Here is a 23,011-nt window from a genome sequence, read left to right on the forward strand (position 1 = left end):
AATAGGATGTCCTCTGGCCCTTCTTTTTCCATTGCTAAGAAGACCTCATTCCCTTCTCCTAAGGGATGAATGACAACAGGAGGGTTGATCATAACTTCACTTCTTCTCTTTCTCCAACAGAACCAGAACCAACGCCTTCTCCCACATGGCCAACTGTGCCAGGTAACTCTGACTCTCAAGCTTTCCTTGCCTGCAATGCTTCAGGGAAAGCCATGGCTCCATCCACTGCAGATTCCCAGGAGGAAAAGGGAGGGCAGGATGTAGTATGTAACACGTGCCTGGTGTGTCTACTCCTACGGGCGTCCTTTGAAATTGGACTTGCCACATATCCTGAAAGTCGTGTGATTCTTTTAGGAGGACAATGTTCCCAGGAGATCCTCCTTTTTTCTAGTGATGCCCCAAAGACATGGAGCTTAGGGGTGGATAAGGTGTTCCTCAACCCATGTTGCTGTTTGGGAAGAATACACCTTCTTGCTCTGTGAAGGGATGAGTGACAGTTGGAAGGGTGATGCTAACTTAGCTCCTTTTCTTTGCCCACCTGAGCCTACACCTCCTCCCATAGACCCAACTGTCTCAGGGGATGCAGGCCCTCTTGAGAAGATCAGGCAAGGAGCACCATGTTCTTTTCTGCCTGGCTTCTGTCTCTTTGGCTTCTCTGTGGGTTGGCACTTGCCAATCACCTTGGAGGCCATGTGGCTTCTTGGGGAAGACAATGTCCCCAGGAGGCCTCCTGTTTTGCAGTTGTGGGGCAGATGGGTGGAGGTTAGGGATGATAAGTTGTTCTTGAGTTTGAGTTTGAGTTTTATTTAGCTTGTATGCCGCCCTACTCCCAGAAGACTCAGGGCGGATAACAATAAGAAGGGAAGGGGGGTACAAAAATAAAAACAACAATTAAAAATTCAGCAACAGTCATATCATAGGATGGGGCTGGATAATTCAACAGCCCCAGGCCTGCCAGAACAGCCAGGTCTTAACCGCTTTGCGGAAAGCCGGGAGGGTAGTAAGGGTCCGGATCTCAACGGGGAGATCGTTCCAGAGGGCCGGAGCAGCCACAGAGAAGGCCCTCCCCCGGGGAGTCGCCAGCCGACATTGGCCGGCAGATGGAATCTGGAGGAGACCTAGTCTGTGGGATCTTGTAGGTCTTTGGGAGGTGACTGTCAGGAGGCGGTCTCTCAGATAGCCAGGTCCTATACCATGGAGGGCTTTAAAAGTAACGACTAGCACCTTGAAGCGTGTCTTGGTTTTTCCCTTGAAAACCTTTTGCTTCTCATCCCGGAAGCTTCTTCAGTTCTAACTGTCTAGTGAGGAATGGAACGGTTTATATTGACTTTATAAGCGCTGCAAAGAATATAAATCCTTCCATTGCCCCAGCAATCCGTTAGAACTGAAGAAGCTTCTCAGATGGGAAGGGAAAGGCTTTCAAGGAAAAAGACCAAGAGGTCTTTTGGGGCGGGTGGGGGGGGGGAAGCACCTTTGGGACAACCTGCACGATGGAGGCTCTGCATAGGCGTTTTGCTTGGGGCACCTTGGCTGCTTTGGGAAGGGACCCTTGCTGAGCCGAGGTGGTGCAGTGGTTAAATGCAGCACTGCAGGCTACTTCAGCTGACTGCAGTTCTGCAGTTCGGCTGTTCAAATCTCACCGGCTCAAGGTCGACTCAGCCTTCCATCCTTCCGAGGTGGGTGAAATGAGGACCCGGATTGTTGTTGGGGGCGATATGCTGACTCTGTAAACCGCTTAGAGAGGGTCTGAAAGCCCCATGAAGCGGTATATAAGTCTAACTGCTATTGCTATTTCTTTTGTCCCCCCTCCCCCAGCCCCCTCAATCTGCACTGCCTCAGGAGACCCCCATTACACCACCTTCGACGGGCGGGTCCACCACTTCATGGGCAACTGCACCTACACCTTGGCCAAAGCCTGCTCCAATTCCACCCATGGCCTGGAGGCCTTTGACGTCTCCACCACCAATGAGCACCGGGGCTCCAACCGGGCCGTGTCTTACGTCCACTCGGTGCACGTGGCCGTCCACGGGAGCCAAGTGTCCCTGCTGAAGAACAGGAAAGTCAACGTAAGGGGACTCTCCTTCTGGGGGCTCCTGGGTGGGATCAGGGTACCCCAAAGCCCATCACTAAGGCCGGCTGCAGGCGCTGCTTCTTCCGCGTGGTCTGCAGACGTTCACTCCAGAAAATAGCGAGAGGGGCCTGTGCAGGCAAAGGATGCGTCCCTCTTTATGCTCTTCAGGAACGGAGGGGTACATGATAGTTGTACATATGAGGGATCCCTGGGTGCTTTCTGGACTTGGTTCTTGCAGACGTTTCATGGCCCAACTAGGGAACATCATCAGTGCTAGAAGGGAAAGGGGTTGAGGAGGAGGAGGAAAAGAAGGAGGAAGAGGAAAAGAAGGAGGAAGAGGAGGAGGAAGAGGAGGACTGTGGGGTCCTTGGTGCTCTCTGAGCTTGATTGTTTTCCTGCAGACGTTTCATGGCCCAACTAGGGAACATCATCAGTGCTAGAAGGGGGTAGGATGGTTAATTTTTTTTTTAGCTCCGCTGCTGTGTGTTTTCATTCTATATTACAGGCAGTCCTTGTCTTACATCCACATAGTGAACGTTCAAAGTTACAACGGCACTGGAAAAAGTGACTTAGGGCCAATTTTCACACTTATGACCATTGCAGCATCCCCGGGGTCATCTGATCAAAACTGAAAGGCTTGGCAGCTGACTCATATTTATGACGGATTACGTGATCCCCTTTTGCAACCACCCGACTAGCAGAGTCCATGGGGAAGCCAGACTCACTTAACAACCTATTCCTGACTTAACCACCGCAGTGATTCACTTAAGAACTGGGGCAGAGAAAGATCGTAAAATGGGCAAAAGTCACTTAACCATTGTCTGGCTTAGCAAGAGAGATATTGGGCTCGGCTGTGGCCCTTCCTGGAGGCCTGCCTGCCTGCCTGCCTGCCTGCCTGCCTGCCTGCCTGCCTGCCTGCCTGCCTGCGTTTTGCAAGCTGCCCGTGTCACAGGAGGCTGTGTTTAACCTCCATCCCGCAGAGAGAGAGAGTCAGAAGGCCGGATGGGATTCTGGTTGGGAGGAAGAAGGAAGGGAAGTTTTTTAGCCTAGCTCAGTGGTTCCCAAACTTGGCAACTTTAAGACTTGTGGACTTCAACTCCCAGAATTCTCCAGCCAGCATAGCTGGCTGGGGGAATTCTGGGAGTTGAAGTCCACAGGTCTTAAAGTTGCCAAGTTTGGGAACCACTGGCCTAACTCATTCTTAGAAAACAAGGAGGAGGGAATAGCCTCCATCCAGTTGCTTGGCCTGAGCCCAGAGGGGGAAGGAAAGGAAAGACGCAGCCGTGTGCTGGGGAGGGCCTGGGCTTTTAGGGTAGGGGGCTCCTTCCCACCTGGGGAAGAGCAGCGAGGAGCCTCCCTCGTTGAGGCTGGCAGGAGGTGACTCTTTTGGGAAATCTTCCCCAGGTCAACGGCACTCGGAGGAACCTGCCCGTCTACATCGGAGGCAACAAGATAGTGGTGCGCTTGAGTGGCAGCTACGTCATCCTGATAACCGACTTTGGCCTGAGCGTCCGCTTTGATGGCAACCATTACGTGGAGGTGGCCATGCCGGCCGAATACCAGGGGCTGCTCTGCGGCCTGTGTGGTGAGAGATGGGAGCACAGGGGTGAAGTCCAGCAGGTTCTGACAGGTTCTGAAGATCCGGTAGCGGGACCGGCAAATGCCACCTCCGGCTGGCCCCAGAGTGGGGAGGGAATGGGGGTTTCACAGTATCCTTCCCCTAAGCCACACCCACCAAGCCACGCCCACAGAAACCAGGAGTGAAAAAAATGAACTTCCCCACTGCATGGGAGGGACCTTCTATGGACAAGAGTGGGCAACTCTTGAAGGACGATAAGGGTTGGAATCAGCAGGAGCAAAGATCGGGGGTCAGAATAACAGAGGTAGAGTTGGAAGGGACCTTGGAGGTCTTCTAGACCAACCCCCTGCTCAAGCAGGAGACTCTGTACCATTCCAGCCAAGTGGCCGTCCAGTCTCTTCTTCAAAACCTCCAGTGATGGAGAACCCACGACTTCTGGAGGGAAGTCATTTCACTCGGAATTAATTGTCCTCCCTGTTAGGAGATTCCTCCTCTCTCCTGGATGAGCTTCGGTTTCTGGCCCTGCAGCTCTTTGGTGCCCGGGCGAGGGTGGGAGCCTCCCTTTCAAACAGAAGGCTTAAGCGTTGATCAGGTAAAGAAATGTGGCCCCAGAAATAAGCGTTTCCTCTTTCCCTCCCTCCAAAGGTAATTTCAATGGGAATCCGGGCGATGACAACCTCAAGCCGGATGGAGAACCTGCGGGAGACTCAACTCAACTCGGAAACAGTTGGCTTGTCCCAGACAACAGTAGCATGTATGTTCTGCTGGCTTAGACTGAGCTGAGTCTCAGGCTCCCCAAATCAAGAAAAGCATATTGTGGTTCTTCCAAGGAAATGTCTTGTTTGTTCCTCGCCTAAAGACAGATTCTTGCCAAAGTAAAGCCAGCAAACCACCCTTCTAAAGCAAAAGCTCTGGGAATGGTTAGGGAGGAGCCATCTTCACCCTCTTTCTCCCACACAAACTGTGGGAATTGAGCTGTCTTTGTTCCTCCCCTCCCTCCCTCCCTCCTCCTGGGAATCCAGACTATATTCCATCTCACAGAGGCACATTTAGTGGAGGGGATGGCCCAAAGAACTCCGGGGATGGGAGTCTCTTAGCGCTACAAGTACCTTCCCCTTAGGTGGAGCTCCTAATATTCAAAGGCTTCCAAGGGGTCCCTGGGGCTGTCTGAGCCTGGTTGCACTGAGGGTGCTGCAGTGGTTAAAGGGCAGCAATGCAGGCAAACTCTGCCCACTGCCAGGAGTTTGATCCTGACCGGCTCAAGGTTGCCTCAGCCTTCCTGCTTTCCAAGGTGGGTCAAATGAAGGCCCACCTCAAGGCTGAGCCTTGTAAACCGCTTAGAGACGGCTGTAAAGCCCTGTGAAGCAGCATATAAGTCTTAAGTGCCGTTGCTATGGTGCACAGAGCCTGCACTGATGATGTTCCCTACTTTGGGCAATGAAATATCTGCAAGAAAATAATTCAGCTCAGAGAGCACCAAGGACCCCTCGTTTCAACTCCGAGCTATGAATATTCTCCTTTATTATTTACTGCCTTACTTACTCCCTCCCTAACCCTGGCCCTCATAGTTGTTGGGCTAGGAGAAGGGATTTCCAGATGAAGGACCCTCCAGGGGTTGAAAGGGGCTTCCCATCACTTCATCTTTCGTGGGAGGGGGCCTACTCAGCGTTCCTCCCTCCCCATAAGGAGGAGACCCTAATGGGACTGTCCTGAGCCACCTCTCCCCTCTGGCCTTTGGCAGATGTTCCAGCCCAGCAGAATTATGTGACCCAAAGCTGGAAGAGGAAATTCAGAGGAATTCTGCTTGCCGCCTGATCGCAGATCCAACAGGTAAAGCTCCCTGGTGGGGCGGCAGAATGGCTCCCCAGTGGAACTGCTGCCTCTCTCGTTCTGAGCTCACACTCGCTGCCCTCAGAAGTGCCAGCCGGGCGTGTTCAGATGGAGGGCGGAGAGGTGTTTCATTTGCAAGGCAGCACACTGGACCGGCCCCTTGAGCAGGGCTAATGCTTGGGGGCAGAAGCTTTGCAATGGGGCCCAGGCTGAGACAAAGGCACAGGTGAGGAGGGGCTTTGGCTGGGGAGCCCCGCCCCATCCTCACGCTCTCTCCCCTGGGCAAGGGGCCCTGCCTTTGTCTGTTCAGCAAAAGGGATGCCCCCCACCCCCGGGAGGGCCTGGGGCGGCCATGCTGACTGCTTCCCCTTCTGCCCAGGGCCCTTCGGGCAGTGCCATGCTCTGGTCGACCCCGCCCATTTCCTGGAGAACTGCATTTATGACGTCTGCCTCACTCAAGGACAGCAGACCTCCGTGTGCCACGGGCTGCAAGCCTACGCGGCCTCCTGCGCCAACGCTGGGCTGTGCGTGGAATGGCGGAACTCCACCCTCTGTCGTAAGTGCTGCGCTTGGGGATGGGGGGGAGGGGAAGCTGGGCAGGGAGGCGTCCAAGGAGACCCGGGACTGGCTCAGGAGAACCACAGGACTAGATTTGGACAGCCAGGGGGCTGCGAGGGAAGGAGCCCAAAGAGCAACTCTCCTTCCTTCCTTCTCTTCCTTTCTTTCCTTTCTTTCCTTTACTTCTCTCCCTCTCTTCCACTCTTCTTTCATGACTTTTCCTTCCTTCCTTCTTTCTTTCCTCCCTCCCTCCTTCCTTTTATGTCCTCTCCTTGCTTCTTTTCTTCTTCCTTCCTTCGTTCCCTTCCATCCATCCTGTGGATGGATAATTTATTCATTTACGTCTTGTAGACAATGGACAAGACAGAAGCATGGGGAACAAGCAGGAGTTTTGAGTGTAAAAGACCCCCCTGGTTGTAGGGTTCTGCCCCCACCCCCACCCCGAGAGAGGAGCTTGATATTGTCCTGTAGCCGGGGGGGGGGCTTCTGAAGTGAGACTCCGGACCCTCACAGCCTCCAGGGCCAGAGGCAGGACTTCCACGCCATGCCACCTGCCCTCGCACCCGGGACCTCTATCCCTGGGTGTCAGCAATGTGTTCATAACAGCCCTCTCCCAACTGGGGGCCACCTCCCCCAGTGGCTTCATGTGAGCTGCGAAAGAGAAGGGGCTGAGTCTTGGGGCACCCCAAAGGCCCAACCTCCCCCCCTCTTCCCCCTCCGACTGGGTGAAGCTGCTCTCAGTTTCCCTTTGGCTGTTCGTCCTCCTCTTTATCTTTTCCTCCTCCTCCTCTTCCTCTTCTTCTTTTTCCCACTCACTGCATCCTTCTCCTCCTCCCTTCTCCTCCTCCTCCTCCTTTCTCCTCTCCTGGGCAACAGTCCCGCTCAGCACCCTCCTCAATCACGCACACACACACCCTGACTAGAGCCGAGGGGGGCCTGTGTGAAAGGCTGTGCTGGTGTGAGAGAGGGAGACCCCTCCCGTGACTGAGGCCTCTTCCCTTCCAGCCGTCTCCTGCCCCGTCAACAGCCACTACAGCAGCTGTGGGACTTCCTGCCCTTCCAGCTGTGTGAAGCCCCAAGGGCTCCCCCCGTGCAGCCCCCTCCCCACGGACGGCTGCTTCTGCAACGAAGGCTTCGTCCTGAGTGGAGACACCTGTGTCCCCGAGGCCGACTGCGGCTGTGTGGATAGCCAGGGAAACTACTACCAGGTGGGTTTTCCTCCTCTGGGGCGGGAGGCAGGGGGGACCCGGAGTCGCCTGGCTTCCTTGGCTGCAGACCTTCACAGCAACGGGACCATACTCCATGCCAGGCGAAGTATTAGGACCTATTTGTAAATCCTTAGTAAGGCCTCACCTGGAATACAGAATCCAGTTTTGGAATCCTGCATCCAGGTCACAAAACTACAAAAAAGCGGTGGAGACGTTGGAAAAAGGGAAGAGAAGAGCGGCTAAGATGGAGACTAAAACACAGGAAGAACAGGTGCAGGATTTGAATCTGGCCAGTCTAGAGAAAAGGAGGGGGGGGACACAGCAGCATCCCAGTATTTGAGGGGCTGTCACAATGACAATGAGTGGGTATATCAGTGTTTCTCAACCTTGGCAACTTCGCTGGCTGGGGAATTCTGGGACTTGAAGTCCAGACATCTTCAAGTTGCCAAGGTTGAGAAACACTGGGGTATATATAAGGGTAAATGGAGAGGTTCCCCTCGCACCTGCCTGCTAGTCGTTCCTGACTCTAGGGGGCTCACCTCCGTTTCAAAGCCGAAGAGCCAGCGCTGTCCGAAGACGTCTCTGTGGTCATGTGGCATGACTAAAGGCGCACGGAACGCTGTTCCCTTCCCACTGGGTGTATACAGCCCACTCTCAAAAAATGTGTAGTACTTCAAGTGTATGTTGGGAATGCAAACCCATCATTTGTGTTGGGCCTGTGACAACACAAAGAAATAAACATTGGAGTACGATTCACATCTTAATGCAAAATATTCTTCAAGTGGATATAAAAATAAAACTAGGGACTTTCCTTTTGGGCTTATTGGACAAAGAACTGGGGGAGAAACCGGAACTTCGATGCTATGTACGTATGCTGGCAGCAGCAAGAAGACTTTGGTTGTGAGCCGCCCTGAGTCCCCTCCGGGGAATAGGGCGGCATAGAAATATAATAAACTCAAACTCAACTTTATGCAAAGCCATGGAGGATGCTTCCATTCCCCCAATGGACAAAGGGCTGCAGAGCCCCATGGGATTAGCAGAGACGGCTCAAGCGGCGGCTTTGGTGAAAGGGAAGCACGCAGTGTTGCTTCTACTCAGAAACCCCTTCTGGACTTTGTGCTCGAGGGGGGGCCTAAAGCACAGGAATGCCTTTTCGGAGCCAATCTTCAGAAATGGCCTAGGCAGCACAGGCTCCGGAGCTCAGGCAATCAGAGATGGACTCCAGGGGGCGAGGAAAGCCAGCAGAAATGGGAGGGGCTGAGCCAGTGCGGAGAGGGGGAGGGCTGCAGCCATCAACATCCTAGGAGGGAGGGAGGGAGGAGGGGGCATTTTTTGAGGGTCTCAGTGACTTTCCAACCTACCCTTTTCTCCTCTTCTTCTTGGCAGCTGGGGGAGAATTGGTTCACTGATGAGTCCTGCCAAAATCGATGCACCTGCGGGCACAACAAGATCACATGTGCCCCATGGCAATGTGGTGTGCAGGAGAATTGCGCTGTTCAGGACGGAGTACTGGGTTGCTACACCAAGGGTAAGTTCAGCATGTCGGACTGGCATATGTTTCATGACAGGTAGTGGTGGAGAATTAACAGAACTGCCAACGAAATCAGCCTGCCTGGCACTTCAAGGGCACCGAGGAGATCTTCTAATACCACAAAGCAATTCCTTAGAAACATCAGAGACAGGGGTGGTTTGGTCGACCACACATTGAGAGAGGAAAGCGAGAGAGATGAATTGGATAACAGAACGACAGAACAGGAAGGGACCTTGGAAGTCTTGGTAGTCCAACCCACTGCTGAAGCCAATCTTCTTGATTCGTTCCCATTCAGTTCCCTGTCTTCCTTTCTGACACTTTGGAGAATAGCTCGACTCCCTCTTCTTTGGGGCAGCCCCTGAGACATTGGAAGAGTGCTATCATGTCTCCCCTGGTCCTTCTCTTCCCTAGACTAGCCAGGCCCAGTTCCTGCAACCGTTCTTCCTATGTTTTGGCCCCCAGTCCCCTAATCTTCTTTGTTGCTCTTCTCTGCACTTTCTATAAATCTCAACATCTCTTATATGTCGTGGCGACCAAAACTGGATGCCGTATCCCAAGTGTGGCCTTACCAAGGCCTTATAAAGTGGTATTAACCCTTCACGTGAACTTGATTCTGTCCCTCTGTTAATGCAACCTGGGATTGTGTTGGGTTTTTGTGGCTGCCGCAGCACACAGCTGGCTCCTATTTAAGTGATTGCCAAGAGAACCTGAAACTCTGCCCCCCCTTAAGCTTACCAAAGTCTCTCTGCGTCCTGCAGGCCGGGCATCGTGCCACGTGGTGGGCGATCCCCATTATTACACCTTTGACAAAGTGATGCACACCTTCCTGGGCACCTGCCTGTACACCCTGGTCACTGCTTGCGATGCCCGGAGCCTCTGCACAGTCACCCCCTTCAACGTCACGGGGAAGAACGAAGACCGGGGCTTACGAGGAGCCACCTACCTCCGGGAGGTCCACGTGGATGTCTACGACCTACGGATCACTCTCCAGAAGGACAAGAAGATCCTGGTACAAAGGGGGCCTGGGTGGCTTCGGGTCTTCTGAGCTCCGTCACCAGTTACTTTTCATCAAGCTTCAGTTTAGGGTAGGGGCAGCTTTAAGACTGGTGGACTTCAACTCCCAGAATTCCCCAGCCAGCTATGCTGGGAGTTGAAGTCCACCAGTCTTAAAGCTGCCACGGTTGGACACCCCTGGTTTAGGGGTTGATTAGTTCTCTATTTATAGCCATGGCTGGTTTGATTTTCCAGGGTTATCCAATCCTTTGGGAAGAGCCCAGTACAGGTAGTCCTCGACTTACAACCACAATTCAGCCCAACATTTCCGCTGCTAAGCGAGACATTTGCTAAGCGCGCTTTGCCCCATTTTATAACCTTTCTTGCCCTCGTTCAGTGAATCCTTGCGGTTGTTAAGTTAGTGACACGGTTGTTAAGTGAATCTTGTCAGAAGGTCGCAAAAGGGGATCACATGACCCCAAGACACTACAACCGTCATAGGTATGAACCCGTTGCCAAGCGTCTGAATTTTGATCAAGTGACCCTGGGGATGCTGTAAAGGTTGTAAGTGTGAAAAATGGCCATACATCACTTTTTTCAGTGCCGTTGTAACTTTAGTCACTAAATGGATGGTTGTAAGTCGAGGACTGCCAGGAGTTGCCTGGCTCTCCCAGTGAGGAAGCGAGGAAGACCCCCGGGTGTCTGGGGTGGCCCTGGGGGTGCCTTCTGCTTCCCTCCCAGGGCTGACTCACAACCGTTCGCCCCTCCGCAGCTGAACAAGGAGAGGGCCTACAGCCCCGTGGAGAGCCGCTCCCAGAGAAACTCGGTGACCGTCTCCAACGTGGGCAACTACATGGTGGTGGAAACGGACTTTGGGCTGATGGTGAAATACGATGGGAATCAGTACTTGGAGATCAGCCTGCCCAGCTCCTACTTCTCCCAGGTGAGTCCCGGGTGGAAGGGGATCCATCCAGGTGACACGTTGCCTTTGGAGAGCAAAGATCAGCCGCAGCTCTGCTGGAGGTTGGAGGTCTTCCCCAGACACACCGTGTCATCCTCAGGACCTTCTCAACCTGCCATCCCTGCCCCAGAAGCAGCTGGTCGAGGACTTCTAGGGAATTCCCAAACAAGGTCCCATCCGTTGCCCATCTCCCATCCGATGGCCCTTCAGAGACCGCGGCTTGAGATTAAGAAATCCCACTGGGATATCACCACTAGAAGCTCTCTGGTCCTCTGTGGATGGGGGGAAGCCCAGACCCAAGAGCAGAGTCCCAGGGGCACCTTTGCCCCCTGGACCTGCCTGGGTTTCTTTCTCTGAAATAATTTCACTTCTCACCCAAGAAGCTTCTTCAATTCCATTTTTTATTCAGCAAACGAAAATTACAAATTTGAACCAACAGAAGGAAAAAACTAAAACTAAACTAAACTAATAATATTTGTGATTATATAATAATTAAAAAAAATAAGAAAATCTGTACTCAGAGTGTGCCTCCCACCAATGAAGCCCCCCCTTTAAATACACTCAGCTTCTTGGGCCGCCCACTGGTTCAGAGGATGGGTTGGCACAAAGTGTTTGACTGAGGTCAAGCTATGCCCTTGTGCCCTTGTGGCAGGGAGTCTCTGTCGCCCAGGGTTGACCTGGGGGCTCTCTGTGCTGGGTGGTTTCCTTGCAGACTTTTCATGACCCAACTAAGGAACATCATCAGTGCTGGAAGGGAGGGAAGGAGAGGAGGAAGAGGAGGACTGTGGGATCCTTAGTGCTATCTGAGCTGGATTGTTGTTGTTTTGCAGACGTTTCATGACCCAACTAGGTAGCATCATCAGAGTTCTATCTAGTTGAGTAATGAAGAATCCCGTTGCACCAGGCGAAGGAAACATGGCCCTGCTGTTTATTGGGGTTTGTATTTTGAATTTGCCGCCCAGCGACTCACCTGAACCTCCCTCTTCTCCCCAGGTGCGTGGCCTCTGTGGGAACTACAATGGCCAAAAGGAGGATGAGTTGCTGATGCCCAATGGCTCCCAGGCCAAGAACGTCACTCAGTTTGGGAACAGCTGGAAGGTGGACGATCCTGAAGACTCAAGGTGTGTGGTCCCCACTTGCTATCCATCCTCCCTCCCTCCCTCCCTCCCTCCCTCCCTTCCTTCCATTCTACATCAGAGGCATCTGACTCCAACTCATAATTGTAAGTCGGTTGTCAAACTTTTGGATGGAGGGTGCCCCCTTTCCCTTCAGCTCCAGAGGCGCCTGGTCCGCTTCCTCTCTGCTCCCCCAGCCAACCCCCCCCACACCTGCCTTCCTTGCAGCTGCCTGCCAGACACCCGCCCAGAGCTGGGCCCCCCTTGTGCCCCGGGCGACCTGCCCTCCGTGGAAGAGCAGTGCCAGGTCCTGCGATCTGGAGCCTTCGTGCCCTGCCACCCGCTGGTGCCGCCAGACCTCTTCATCCAGACCTGCGTCTACGACATGTGCAAGTACGACGGGATGCACGCCACCCTCTGTGCCGTGGTGCAAGCCTACGTGGACACCTGTCAGGCCAAGGGGGTGGCCGTCCAGTGGAGGAACAGCACTTTCTGCCGTAAGCAGCCGGGGAGGCCGATCCCGGGGGAGGGAGGGGGAGGCCAGGGAGGAAGCGCCGAGGCGGAAGAGGAAAGGTGGGCAAAGGTGGGCAGGGGTTGCCTTGTGCCACAGGCCAGAGAGGGAGCTGGCAGCAACACACCTGGCCTGGCAACCGTTCTTCTGCAGCTGGTCTCTCTCCTGGACCCACCACGAGCCCCCGCCCAGCCACACCAGGCGGGGAGGCCTGCTGGGGGCCCTCTCGGCCAGGGAATTGTGTGTGTGTGTGTGTGTGTGTGTGTGTCCGTGTCCGTGTCCAGGAGAAGGAATGGCTCCCCCCCCCTCCGGACTTTCTGGAATGGTCCTAAGAGCGAGTCCTGCCAGGCGTCCTGGGGACCCAATGGGGGAGCTTCATGCTGGAGCTGGTGGGTTAAGTAAGAGTCACCCCACCTTCCCTCGACTTACGACAGTTTGTTTAGTGACCGTTCAAAGTTACACTTAGCACTGAAAAACGTGAGTTGTGACCATTTTTCACACTTACGACCGTTGCAGCATCCCCAGGGTCACGTGGTCAAAATTCAGACACTTGGCAGCTGACTCATGTTTATGACGGTCGCAGTGCCCCGGGGTCACATGATCCCCTTTTGTGACCTGATCAGCAAAACCAATGGGGAAGCCAGATTCACTCAACAGCCGTGGCAAGAGATGTTGCAAAATGGGCCAAAACTCACTTAAGAACTGTCCCGCTTAGCAACGGAGGTTTTGGGCTCCATCCTCTCTGTCTGGAACGCATGAGGCCTCCTGCTTGAGAAGTGGACTAGAAGACCTCCAAGGTCCCTTCCGGCTCTATTCTCGCCATTCCTTGTGGTCATAAGTCCAGGGCTTCCTTATCGGGTGCATGTTGGTCTTGGGGGGCTGAAATGTTTTTGGGCCTGTGAGCCCCCCAGAGTCGCTTTGAAGCGAGATGGGCAGCAAATGCATTTTGCAATCAAGAACCAACAATGGCTAATTGGCTGCCCCCCCCTCCCTCTCCTTCCCTCCAGCCCTGCCCTGCCCCCCCAACAGCTTCTACTCCCCCTGTGCCCCTCCCTGCCCACCCACCTGCAGCAACATCTACGCGGGGGAGCTGTGTGAGAAGCCCCCGGGGGGGCAGTGCCTGGAAGGCTGCGTTTGCCACCAGGGCTTCGTGCTCAGCGACGACCAGTGTGTGCCCCTCAGCCAGTGCGGCTGCCAGGACAAGGACGGCCGGTACCACAAGGTAAGCGGGGGGGCTCCTGCCTGCAGGGGATCGGAGCCCCCGATCTCTGCCCGGAGCCTTGGGGGGGGTCAGCCACGGTGGTGAGCAGCAGCCCCACAAGGCTGCGGAAGGGGCCTCCCCTCGTGGCCCTGAACTAACCCCCAGGGCCCCCTCCCTTTGGCAGATCGGGGAGAGCTGGCTGACCCCCCACTGCAGCCAAAAGTGCCGCTGTCGCAAAGGGGGAGCCATCAAGTGCCAGGACTTCGGCTGTGAGCCTGGGGAGGTTTGTGATACCAAGAAAGACGGGAAGCTGCACTGCAAACCCACAGGTAGGGCTCAGGGATGCCAGCCGTGGGGGGCAGGGGGGGAGGAGCTGGAGCTCTGGGCAGAAGGAGACCCCCACCCCTTGAGGCAGCCCCGTCTGATAAGGGCAGCCCTAACTCCCACTCCCACTCCCCCCTCCCCCCCAGCCTTTAGGGGCTCATCTGGGAAAACCCCAGGAGAATATCTCTAGCTCAGCCTTGAAATTGAGGGGACCTGGGTGCTCTCTGAGCTTCCTGTTTTGTACTCAGTGGCACTGATGATATTACCCAGTTGGGTAATGAAATGTCTACCAAAAACATCACCCAACTCTGAGTGCTTCTCCTCCTCCTCCTCCTCCTCTCTGCAAGCCCAGCCCTCTTCTATCCCTGAGGCTTTAATGCCTGCAAGAAAGCCACCCAGCTCAGAGAGCCCCAAGGAGCCCCCAACCCAGGCGTGGTCCAGGAGGCATCTGGAGGAGGGTCTTCAGCCCCGCCCAGCCCACGGAGTCCTTGGCCTCCAAGAGCAGCCTGGGCTGGGTGGGTCTTTCCCAATGAGCAGCCCCTAGGAAAGAGAAGCCCCCGCCCCAGCTGGTCCCATTGGGGAATCCTCTGCCAGGAGACGACGCCCGGGATGCTGCAGGAGCCACTGGCTGACCTCGCTTCCTCCCCTCCTCCAGGGTTCGGCAACTGCCTGGTCACGGGAGACCCGCATTACCTGACCTTCGACGGCCTCCTGCACCACTTCCAGGGGCTGCACACCTACGTGCTGGCCCAGACCCGGCCCGATGCTTCCGAACGCCTGGAGCCCTTGAGCATCGAAGGGACCAACCGGCTGGTGGTCGGCTCCGGCCAGCCCTCCGTGCTGAAGGAGCTGCGCATCCGCGTCTACAACCACACGGTGCTCTTCCGGCAGAGGAGGAAGCTGGTGGTAAGGGCCCTCCCGGCAGCCCTGCGCCCACCCTGAGCCCGGAGGCCTCCGAAGCCCCTCCAAAGCCCCCTCCCCAGCTTCAGCTCTGCGGGGGCCCTGAGCCAGGGAAGGGGCCGTGGGGATGGAAGGGTGGCCCCTAGGCTCACTGAAGCCCCCCTGCTATCGAAAGGCAGCGTGGGGTGCCAGAGTCCCCCCCCCCAGGGCATCCCCAGAAAAGACCCCCCCTCCCCCCACTGGCAGAAAGGGGGAAATGCAGGTAGTCCTTGACTTACAGCCATCCATTTAGTGACCATTCAGCGATAGAACAGCACTGAAAAAGTCACTTATGATCACGTTTCACACTTACGACTGTTGCGGCATTCCCCATGGTCACAGGGTCAAAATTCAGACGCTTGGCAACTGGCTCGTATTTACGACGGTCGTAGTGTCCTGGGGCCAAGTGATCCCCTTATACCCCCCTCGGACAAGCCAGGTCAAGGGGGAGCCAGATTCCCTTAACAACGCAACAGCTGCAGTGATTCACTTAACAACTGTGGCAAGAAAGGTCGTAAGGTGAAGCGAAAGAAAAAGCTTTGCTGGCTGGGGGATTCTGGGAGTTGGAGTCCTCCGGGCTTCACGTTGCCAAGGTTGGAGAGCCCTGCGCTAAGTGGCTCCTGCCTGTGAACGGGGTGAATCGCTTAGTGACCATTTGAAGTTACAAGGGCACTGGGAAAAGTGATTTATGACCATTTTTCACACTTATGACCATTGAAGTGCCTCTGTGGCCACATGATCGAGATTGCCAACTGGCATGTACTTATGGCGGTCGCTGAGTCCTAACGTGGCCTTTGGAGAACAGGGGTCATGCTGCCATCTCCCCCCTCCCCCCCTCCAGGTGGACGGAGTGGCCACTGAGCCCCCGGCGCGACCTCACGAGGGGCTCCGCATCCAGCAGAGCGGGAGGCAGATTTTCCTGGAGTCCGACTTCGGCCTCTCGGTCAGCTTTGACGGCCTGGAGAATTCAGGTGAAGCAGCTGCGGGGGCTGGGGGGGGAGGGGGGAGAGGAGGGGGCAGACCAAGGACCCTCCGGAGCTCCCCTGGGGTTCTGGCTTGGGGGAAATCATTTCTGCAGAAGAACGGGTGCAGGAATTGGGTTTGGGCAGTCGAGAGAGAGAAGGAGGACCAGTGGAGACACGTTGACAGTCTTCCAGTATTTGAGGGGCTGCCCCAGGAAAGAGGGGGGGGGTCCGCCTGTTCTCCAAAGCCCCCGAGGGCAGGAGGAAAAGCGACAGATGGAAACTCATCAGAGAGAGAAGCAACTGGGATGAAGGAGGAATTTCCTAGCAGTGAGGACTATTAACCACAAGAAGTTATGGGAGGGAGGGAGGCTTTTAAGCACAGCGTAAGGTCTCCTGGGCTGGACTAGAAGACCTCCATGGTCCCTCCCAACCCTCTTATCCTGTGATTCCCTCCCCTGGCCAGGCATCCTGCTGCCCAACAGCTATAAAAGGAGCCTGGAGGGCCTCTGTGGCAACTTTGATGGGAGGTTCAAGAACGACTTTGCCAAGCCAGATGGCACCCTGGTCAAGGACGTCCAGACCTTCGGGGAGAGCTGGAGAGTCCCCGTCCAGAGAGGCTCCTCCCGCCTCAGGTAGGGGCTCCTGGGAGCAGCCATCGCCACCTCTGACGGGCAAGCTGAACCCTCCCCAGGACCACCAGAGCCCCCCACCACCACCAGCAGCACCCCCTTCCCTGAAGAAGACGGCCCACACGATCCCAGGCGCTGTGAATGGACAGCAGCCTCAGAACTGACCCGCATTGGCCCTGCCAACGGAGACACAAACCTCTGTCTGTCCTGCAGTGGAATCCTAGAATCCACTTAGAAGGGTACTAGAGGCCATGTAGTCTCTTTCCCTTCCTCCAAGGGATCCTCAAAGCCTTTTCCCTTCCAGGCGAAACCGCGTGGCCGAAGAACCCCCGGAGGAGGCTGAGCTGGACGTGGGATTTTCCCCCCTTTGCTCCGAAGAGGACATCAAGGTGTTCAGTGGCAGCTCCGCCTGTGGCATCCTGGCAGACCCCAAGGGTCCCTTCCGAGGCTGCTTGGCCCACCAGGACCCCGACCCCTTCCTGCAGTGAGTGCGGCTTTCTTCTCCACCCCACCCCCACATCGCCCCCCCTGTGGGGCCAGGAGGGATCAGGGGGTCTGCATAACTTCTTAGCTCCCGCCTGTGCCCTTCCTGGGAGGCTCCGCCTTCGCCCGCTTCCTGCCACCAGACATTCCGAGCTTCTCTGCCCCTTTGCCCTCCCTCCCTCTCCTCCGGGGCTGGAGCCCGCTTCTTCACCTGCCCTGCAGAGCCCCCCCCCTCCCTGTGCAGTGCTGGCCCACTGCCACTCCCCCATGCCGACCTCCTGCTTCTCCTCCTGCGGCAGGAGCTGCGTGTTTGACATGTGCAGAGAAGCCAACCGGAGTGCCCGCCTGTGCCCCATCCTGGAGCAGTATGCCAAGGGCTGCCAGAGCAAGAGCCTCTCGGTGGCCGACTGGAGGGCAGCCAGCGGCTGCGGTGAGAAGCAGACTCCTTTTGGGGGGGGGCATCTCAGGAGGGAGGCCTGGCCTGGCACCCCCTTGGGCAGGGGAGCCAGTGGGGTCACTGCCCCAACACTCCCAGGGCGCTGACGAGCACCGCCAGGCTCTGCCCTATGGCATCCTCGTGGGACAGAGGGAGGGGGCGGCCCAGGGTGGGAAGAGGGCTGCGCTCTGGCCCAGACCCACACAACGCTTCTCTTCTCTGCCCACAGCCATCCAGTGCCAGCCCCACAGCCACTACAACCCCTGCATGTCAGCCTGTCCCCCGTCGTGCTCCGACCTGGCGGCCCCCGCCAGCTGCAGCTCCCCCTGCCTGGAAGGCTGCGAGTGCGAGTCTGGCTACGTCCTCAGCGGCTTTGACTGCGTGCCCTTCCGGGACTGCGGCTGCAGCTTCCTGGGCAAATACTATAAGGTACGGGGCCCACTCCTACCTCCCCCCCACCCCATCACCCTCTTTGAGGGTCCCCACTCCCAGGTCCTCCAGCTGCAGCAGAGAATCTCTTCCAGTAAGGGGTCTCTCTCTCTCCCCCCTCCCCCCTCCCCCGGGGCTCCTTTGGGCCCCACCCCTCAACTAAGGAAGGGCAGAAGGAAGCTTTCCAGCTTAGGGTCGCTCAAAATCCAAGGCATGGGTGTGAGACTCTCAGGCACATAGGTCCCTGGTGCTTCATCCATAAATGGGGAGCGGAGTGGCTCACGTGGGGAGGATGCTGGGCTGGAGGTTGGCAAAGCCATGTTTGAGACCCAAGTGCTGCCACAGGGCGGGGTGAGCTCCTGTGCTTTGCTCCAGCTCTGGGGGCGACATTAAAGGGACCCCCAAATGGGTGAAAACAATCCCAGGCACCGATGACATCGCCAGCGAATCCTTTCAGCCCGGAAGCCCCTTTTGACACCAGTCAGCATCGTCTGCATCCTCTTTTAACGACCCCACAATCCCTTGCGGGGTGAAGTCTGGGCAGCTGAATGGAGCCAGCAGAGTATTTTAATGGCCGGATGCCCTTCCTGTCGCCAATGCGGAGTTTTCTTCAGCAGATTTATTCTCATTGTGCCCAGAGAGAGAAATATCTGCCTCTATCTAGGATCAAACTCACAACCTCCTGATGGTGAGGCGAGAGCTCCGCCTCTTGGCCACCGCAACACTCCTGCTTTCAACACCAGCGCAATCCATAAATACCTACATCAAGTGCCCCCCCCCCACTAAGCAAAATCACCCGCAGTTTCTACTCGTTGTCCTGAAAAGCGCTGCAGAGTCTTGAGCCAAAGCAGACCTTTAGGGGGAGAAGACCCTCCCTCGCAATTGTGGCAAGGAGAGGGGGCTCTCCTCATCATTCTATAAGCACCCCAAGTCCGCCTAGGTGAAATTGGCCCTCGGCCCCACTGCTCACCCGTGGGCTGGGAAAGCTGAGGAGCTGGTCCAGTGGGGCCCTTTCCTCCTCTGGGGAGCCCCCGTCCATCTCCTGCTCCCCCTTTCTTGACCAGGTGGGGGACCGCTTTATGGCCGATGACTGCAGCCAAGACTGCGTCTGCAGGGACAGTTCCAGCCTCGACTGCAAGGCCACCGGCTGCCCCCAGGACTTCCACTGCCGCATCTTCAACTTCACCCGCGGCTGCTATCAGGGTGAGTCTTCCCGGGGGGGCGGGGTGGGGGGTGGGGGAATACTGTTGAGCTGCAGGAGGGCCCTGTGTGTGCGGCGCAGCGGTTAGAATGCGGCATTGCAGGCAAACTCGGCCACTCTGCCCAAGGGTTCAATCCTGACTGGCTCAAGGTTGACTTGGCCTTCCATCTTAGTAGCAATAGCAGTTAGACTTATATCCCGCTTCATGGGGCTTCCAGCCCTCTCTAAGCGGCTTACAGAGTCAGCATATCTCCCCCAACAACAATCCGGGTCCTCATTTCACCCACCTTGGAAGGATGAAAATGCCATGAAATTTCCATGAAATGAGGAGCCAGATTGTTGGGGGGGCCAAGAGGCTGACTCTTTAAGCTGCTTAGAGGGGGCTGGAAATCCCTGCCGAGCGGTGTCAAAGTCTAAATCAGAGGTGGGTTGCGGCCGGTTTGGCCAAATCGGTAATAGCTGCAGCAGGAGGCTCTGCCACTCGCCCGGGCACCTCTGTGCATGCGCGGGAGCATCGCCAAACTGGTAGTAAGTTAGCAACCCTCCTCCGGTCTAAATGCCTTGTGTCCTCAAGGGGCACCAGCCCCTTGTGGCCTTTGTCACCCCACCCAGACGGAGGGGCTGGGGGGCTGCCACAGCCAGGAGGGCTGCCCCTTTCCGAGCCCCCGTGTTCCTCCTTTCCTCTGCAGCTGACCCCTGCGAGCCCAACTCCTGTGCCAACAATGGGACCTGTGTGCTGGACGACAGCCCAGATACCTTCCACTGTGAATGTCTGGAGAATTACGAAGGGTTACTCTGCGAGACACGGGTCACGCCAGAAGGTAAACACACACACAGACACACACACACACACCATCCATGGGTTTAATCAGTGTGTCCCACAAGCTGCTTTGGGTCCCTCTTGCCCATCCCAGAGATTGTTTCCACTCCGGAGAAGAGAACCATCAGACCCCCATGTTGGAGCCGTCCTATGTGGGGCTGGCTGTTCTCTTGGTGCCCCCAAAGAGAGGAGGGGCAACTGCACAGGAGTCTATAAATGAGGGGTGCCGGTGGGTCCCTGAGCTTGGTTGTTTTCTTGCAGGCATCACGATGCCCAAACTAGGTAACATCATCAGTGTAAGAGGGTGAAAGCAAACCTCCCTCCCTTCCAGCACTGATGATGTTGCCTAGTTGGGTCATGAAACCCACCAAACTCAGAGACCCCCAAGGACCCTCATTTCAACCTTGAGCTACAAGGGTTCTCTCTCAGTGGAGTCTATAAAACAACTTCCCAGCCTGCCCTCCAGGCAATCTCAGATCTCTTGGGGGGCTTCCAAGAAACACCCAGCCCTCTCCTAAGGCAGGGACAACCCCCCCCCCCCCTTAGCAAGCGTTCTCCTCCCTCTAGGGCTGGGAAACAGGTGGAGGTGGTCAAATTAACCCATTTTCTGGGCTGGTTCATTACACCACCACCCCCAAAATAAACCACAGTTTGCCCAAAAGCCGCATGTTGCCCAGAGCAGTCGAGCTTCGCAGATCCCTGAAGCCCAACGGTGTTGCCCCCGAACTGCCAGTCCTTGCCCTGGTGGCCACCATCACCCCAGAGGGAGGGCTGGGGGCTGCCACAGCCAGGAGGGCTGCCCATTTTCAAAGACCCCCACTCTCCCTTCCCCCTCCCTGTGCAGCCGACCCCTGCCAGCCGAATCCTTGCCTGAATAACGGGATCTGCGTGCGGCACAACAGCTCCAGGGTCTTCCACTGTGAATGCCTGGAGGAATTCGAAGGGGAGCTCTGCGAGGAGCCACCAGGAGGTAAAGTCCTTCCCCGGAGCCCCTCTCCCAACCCCTGGATGGTGGGTCCCCAGGGGGCTCCGGGGGGGTCAGTTCGGCTCCCAGCTCAGAGCCCCCAGCCCTGCATTTCCAAACGGTCCTGCCTGGTGCTCTCCAAGGGGAAGCGGGCGGGTGCTGCTTGTGGTATTTATTTATTTAGGATTTAGGATTAGGATTTATTTCATTTATATGCCGCCCTTTTCCCCGAAGGGGACTCAGGGCGGCTCACAATTCAGTCAGGGAAGGGGGATACAGACAAAAATTTAAAAAATGACACATAACAATGCATAATTTAAAACACACGACAGTCATACCATTCGAGACAGGGGCAAAAGCTCTTTAGCCCCAGGCCTGTCGGAACAGCCAGGTTTTAAGGGCTTTGCGGAAGGCCTGGAGGGTGGTGAGGGTTCGAATCTCCACGGGGAGCTCGTTCCAGAGGGCCGGAGCAGCCACAGAGAAGGCTCTCCTCCGGGTAGTCGCCAGTCGGCATTGGCCGGCGGATGGAATTCGGAGGAGGCCTAATCTGTGGGATCTAATCGGTCTAGTGGAGGTAATTGGCAGCAGGCGGTCTCCCAAGTACCCAGGTCCAGTACCATTTAGCGTATGGCATATCATATCTGACTTGTAATATATACAGTTAGTCCTCAATTTACAGAAAGTTCATTTAGTGACCATTCGAAGTCAGAATTGCACCAGGAAAGTGACGTATGGCCATTTTCCACCCTTACAACGGCTGCCCCTCCCCCGGGGTCACGCAATCAAAACTCAGAGGTTGGCAATTGGTTGAGGATTATGACCGTTGCAGCATCCCAGGGTCCCGGGGGGGGGGGGGGGGGGCTTTTCTGAACTTCCAACAAAGTCCATTGGGGAAGCCAGATTCACTGAACGACCCTGTCACTAACACATGTGGTGATTCACTTAACAGCTGTGGCGCGAAAAGTTGTAAAATGGGACAACGCTCTCTTAAATGTTTCCTTAGCCACGGAAATTCCGGGCTCAGTTATAGCCATAAGTTGAGGACTTCCTCTGTTAGCATTCCAGGGAAGTGAAAGAGGCAGAGAAATATGAACATTAGAGAGATCGAGGTCCAAACCCAGTTCAGTTCAGTTCAGTTTATTGTATTTATATGCCGCCCTTTTCCCCGAAGGGGACTCAGGGCGGCTCACAATTCAAATCAGGGAAGGGGGTACAGACAGAAAATAAAAGACGAAACATAACAATACATAATTTAAAAACACCCAACAGTCATACCATTCGAGGGGGGGGCAACAGCTCTTTAGCCCCAGGCCTGTTGGAACAGCCAGGTTTTAAGGGCTTTGTGGAAGGCCTGGAGGGTGGTGAGGGTTCGAATCTCCACGGGGAGTTCGTTCCAGAGGGTCGGAGCAGCCACAGAGAAGGCCCTCCTCCGGGTAGTCGCCAGTCGACACTGGCCGGCGGATGGAATTCGGAGGAGGCCTAATCTGTGGGATCTAATCGGTCTAGCGGAGGTGATTGGCAGCAGGCAGTCTCTCAAGTACCCAGGTCCAATACCATGAAGGGCTTTATAAGTGACGACTAGCGCCAATAGCCAGGCCGTCTAACCACCGAAGGGCAGCATCCTTTATGGGAGAAAAATCAGGCACTGGGCGGTGTCTGCCCGAGGGCCCCGGTGAGAGAATCTATCCGTTCTCTGCGCTCGCCCAGCCAAAGTTAGGCCTATCCAATATTCTCTTTGCCCGGAGCAGCCGGCTTTGCGCGCGGTAGGAACGGAGCCCCGTGGAGCGCAAAGCCGTCGGGCCGAGCTCCGCCGACCGCCCCCTTCTCTCTCCCCAAGGGAATCCGCGGCTCCCCCTCTACATCGCGCTGGGCGTGGCGGCGGGCGCCGTCCTGCTGGCCGTGGCCGTCTCCGTGCTGGTCTGCTCGTGCAGGCGCAGGTGAGTCGCTCCGGGCCGGTCGGGGAGGGGGCGGGGGCAGAAGGGGGCGGCTTCTTTCCGAGGGAGGGAGGGGGCCTTTCTCTGGGGCGGGTCTCAGAGCTGCCCCTTAAAGCCCCGTCACCCGAGCCCCCCCCCTCAATTGGGGCGACCCTGCCTGTCGCCCCCCCCCCCGGCCCTTCTGCCGTCTAAGGCCGCTCTTCTCTTGCAGGAGACGGTCCCGGACCTCGGCGGCTCAGCGCAACCTGGGCTCCCTCTCCAACCCGGCCTTCGAGCACGACTAGGAGCCGAGCCCGCCCTCCTCCCTTTCCCCGAGGGTCCGCCCTCCT

The 23,011-nt window shown here is 56.3% G+C and overlaps 1 protein-coding gene across 1 annotated transcript; it reads left to right on the top strand.

Moving 5' to 3' along the window:
* Window positions 1-65: 65 nt before the first annotated feature.
* Window positions 66-19,264, top strand: LOC116513755 (zonadhesin-like). The gene is made up of 22 exons (XM_032224936.1): window positions 66-162; window positions 1,816-2,066; window positions 3,476-3,656; window positions 4,296-4,404; window positions 5,392-5,480; window positions 5,860-6,036; window positions 7,044-7,246; window positions 8,633-8,774; window positions 9,536-9,786; window positions 10,543-10,713; window positions 11,725-11,852; window positions 12,075-12,343; window positions 13,365-13,579; window positions 13,743-13,887; window positions 14,538-14,788; window positions 15,663-15,792; window positions 16,250-16,418; window positions 16,720-16,899; window positions 17,198-17,328; window positions 17,564-17,763; window positions 18,828-18,966; window positions 19,260-19,264. Exons 1-22 carry the CDS (start codon window positions 66-68, stop codon window positions 19,262-19,264), a joined length of 3,633 nt encoding a protein of 1,210 aa, XP_032080827.1.
* Window positions 19,265-23,011: the final 3,747 nt, after the last annotated feature.

This window comes from Thamnophis elegans, chromosome 10 (genome assembly GCF_009769535.1).
Source record: "Thamnophis elegans isolate rThaEle1 chromosome 10, rThaEle1.pri, whole genome shotgun sequence".
NCBI classification, from domain to species: Eukaryota; Metazoa; Chordata; class Lepidosauria; order Squamata; family Colubridae; genus Thamnophis; species Thamnophis elegans.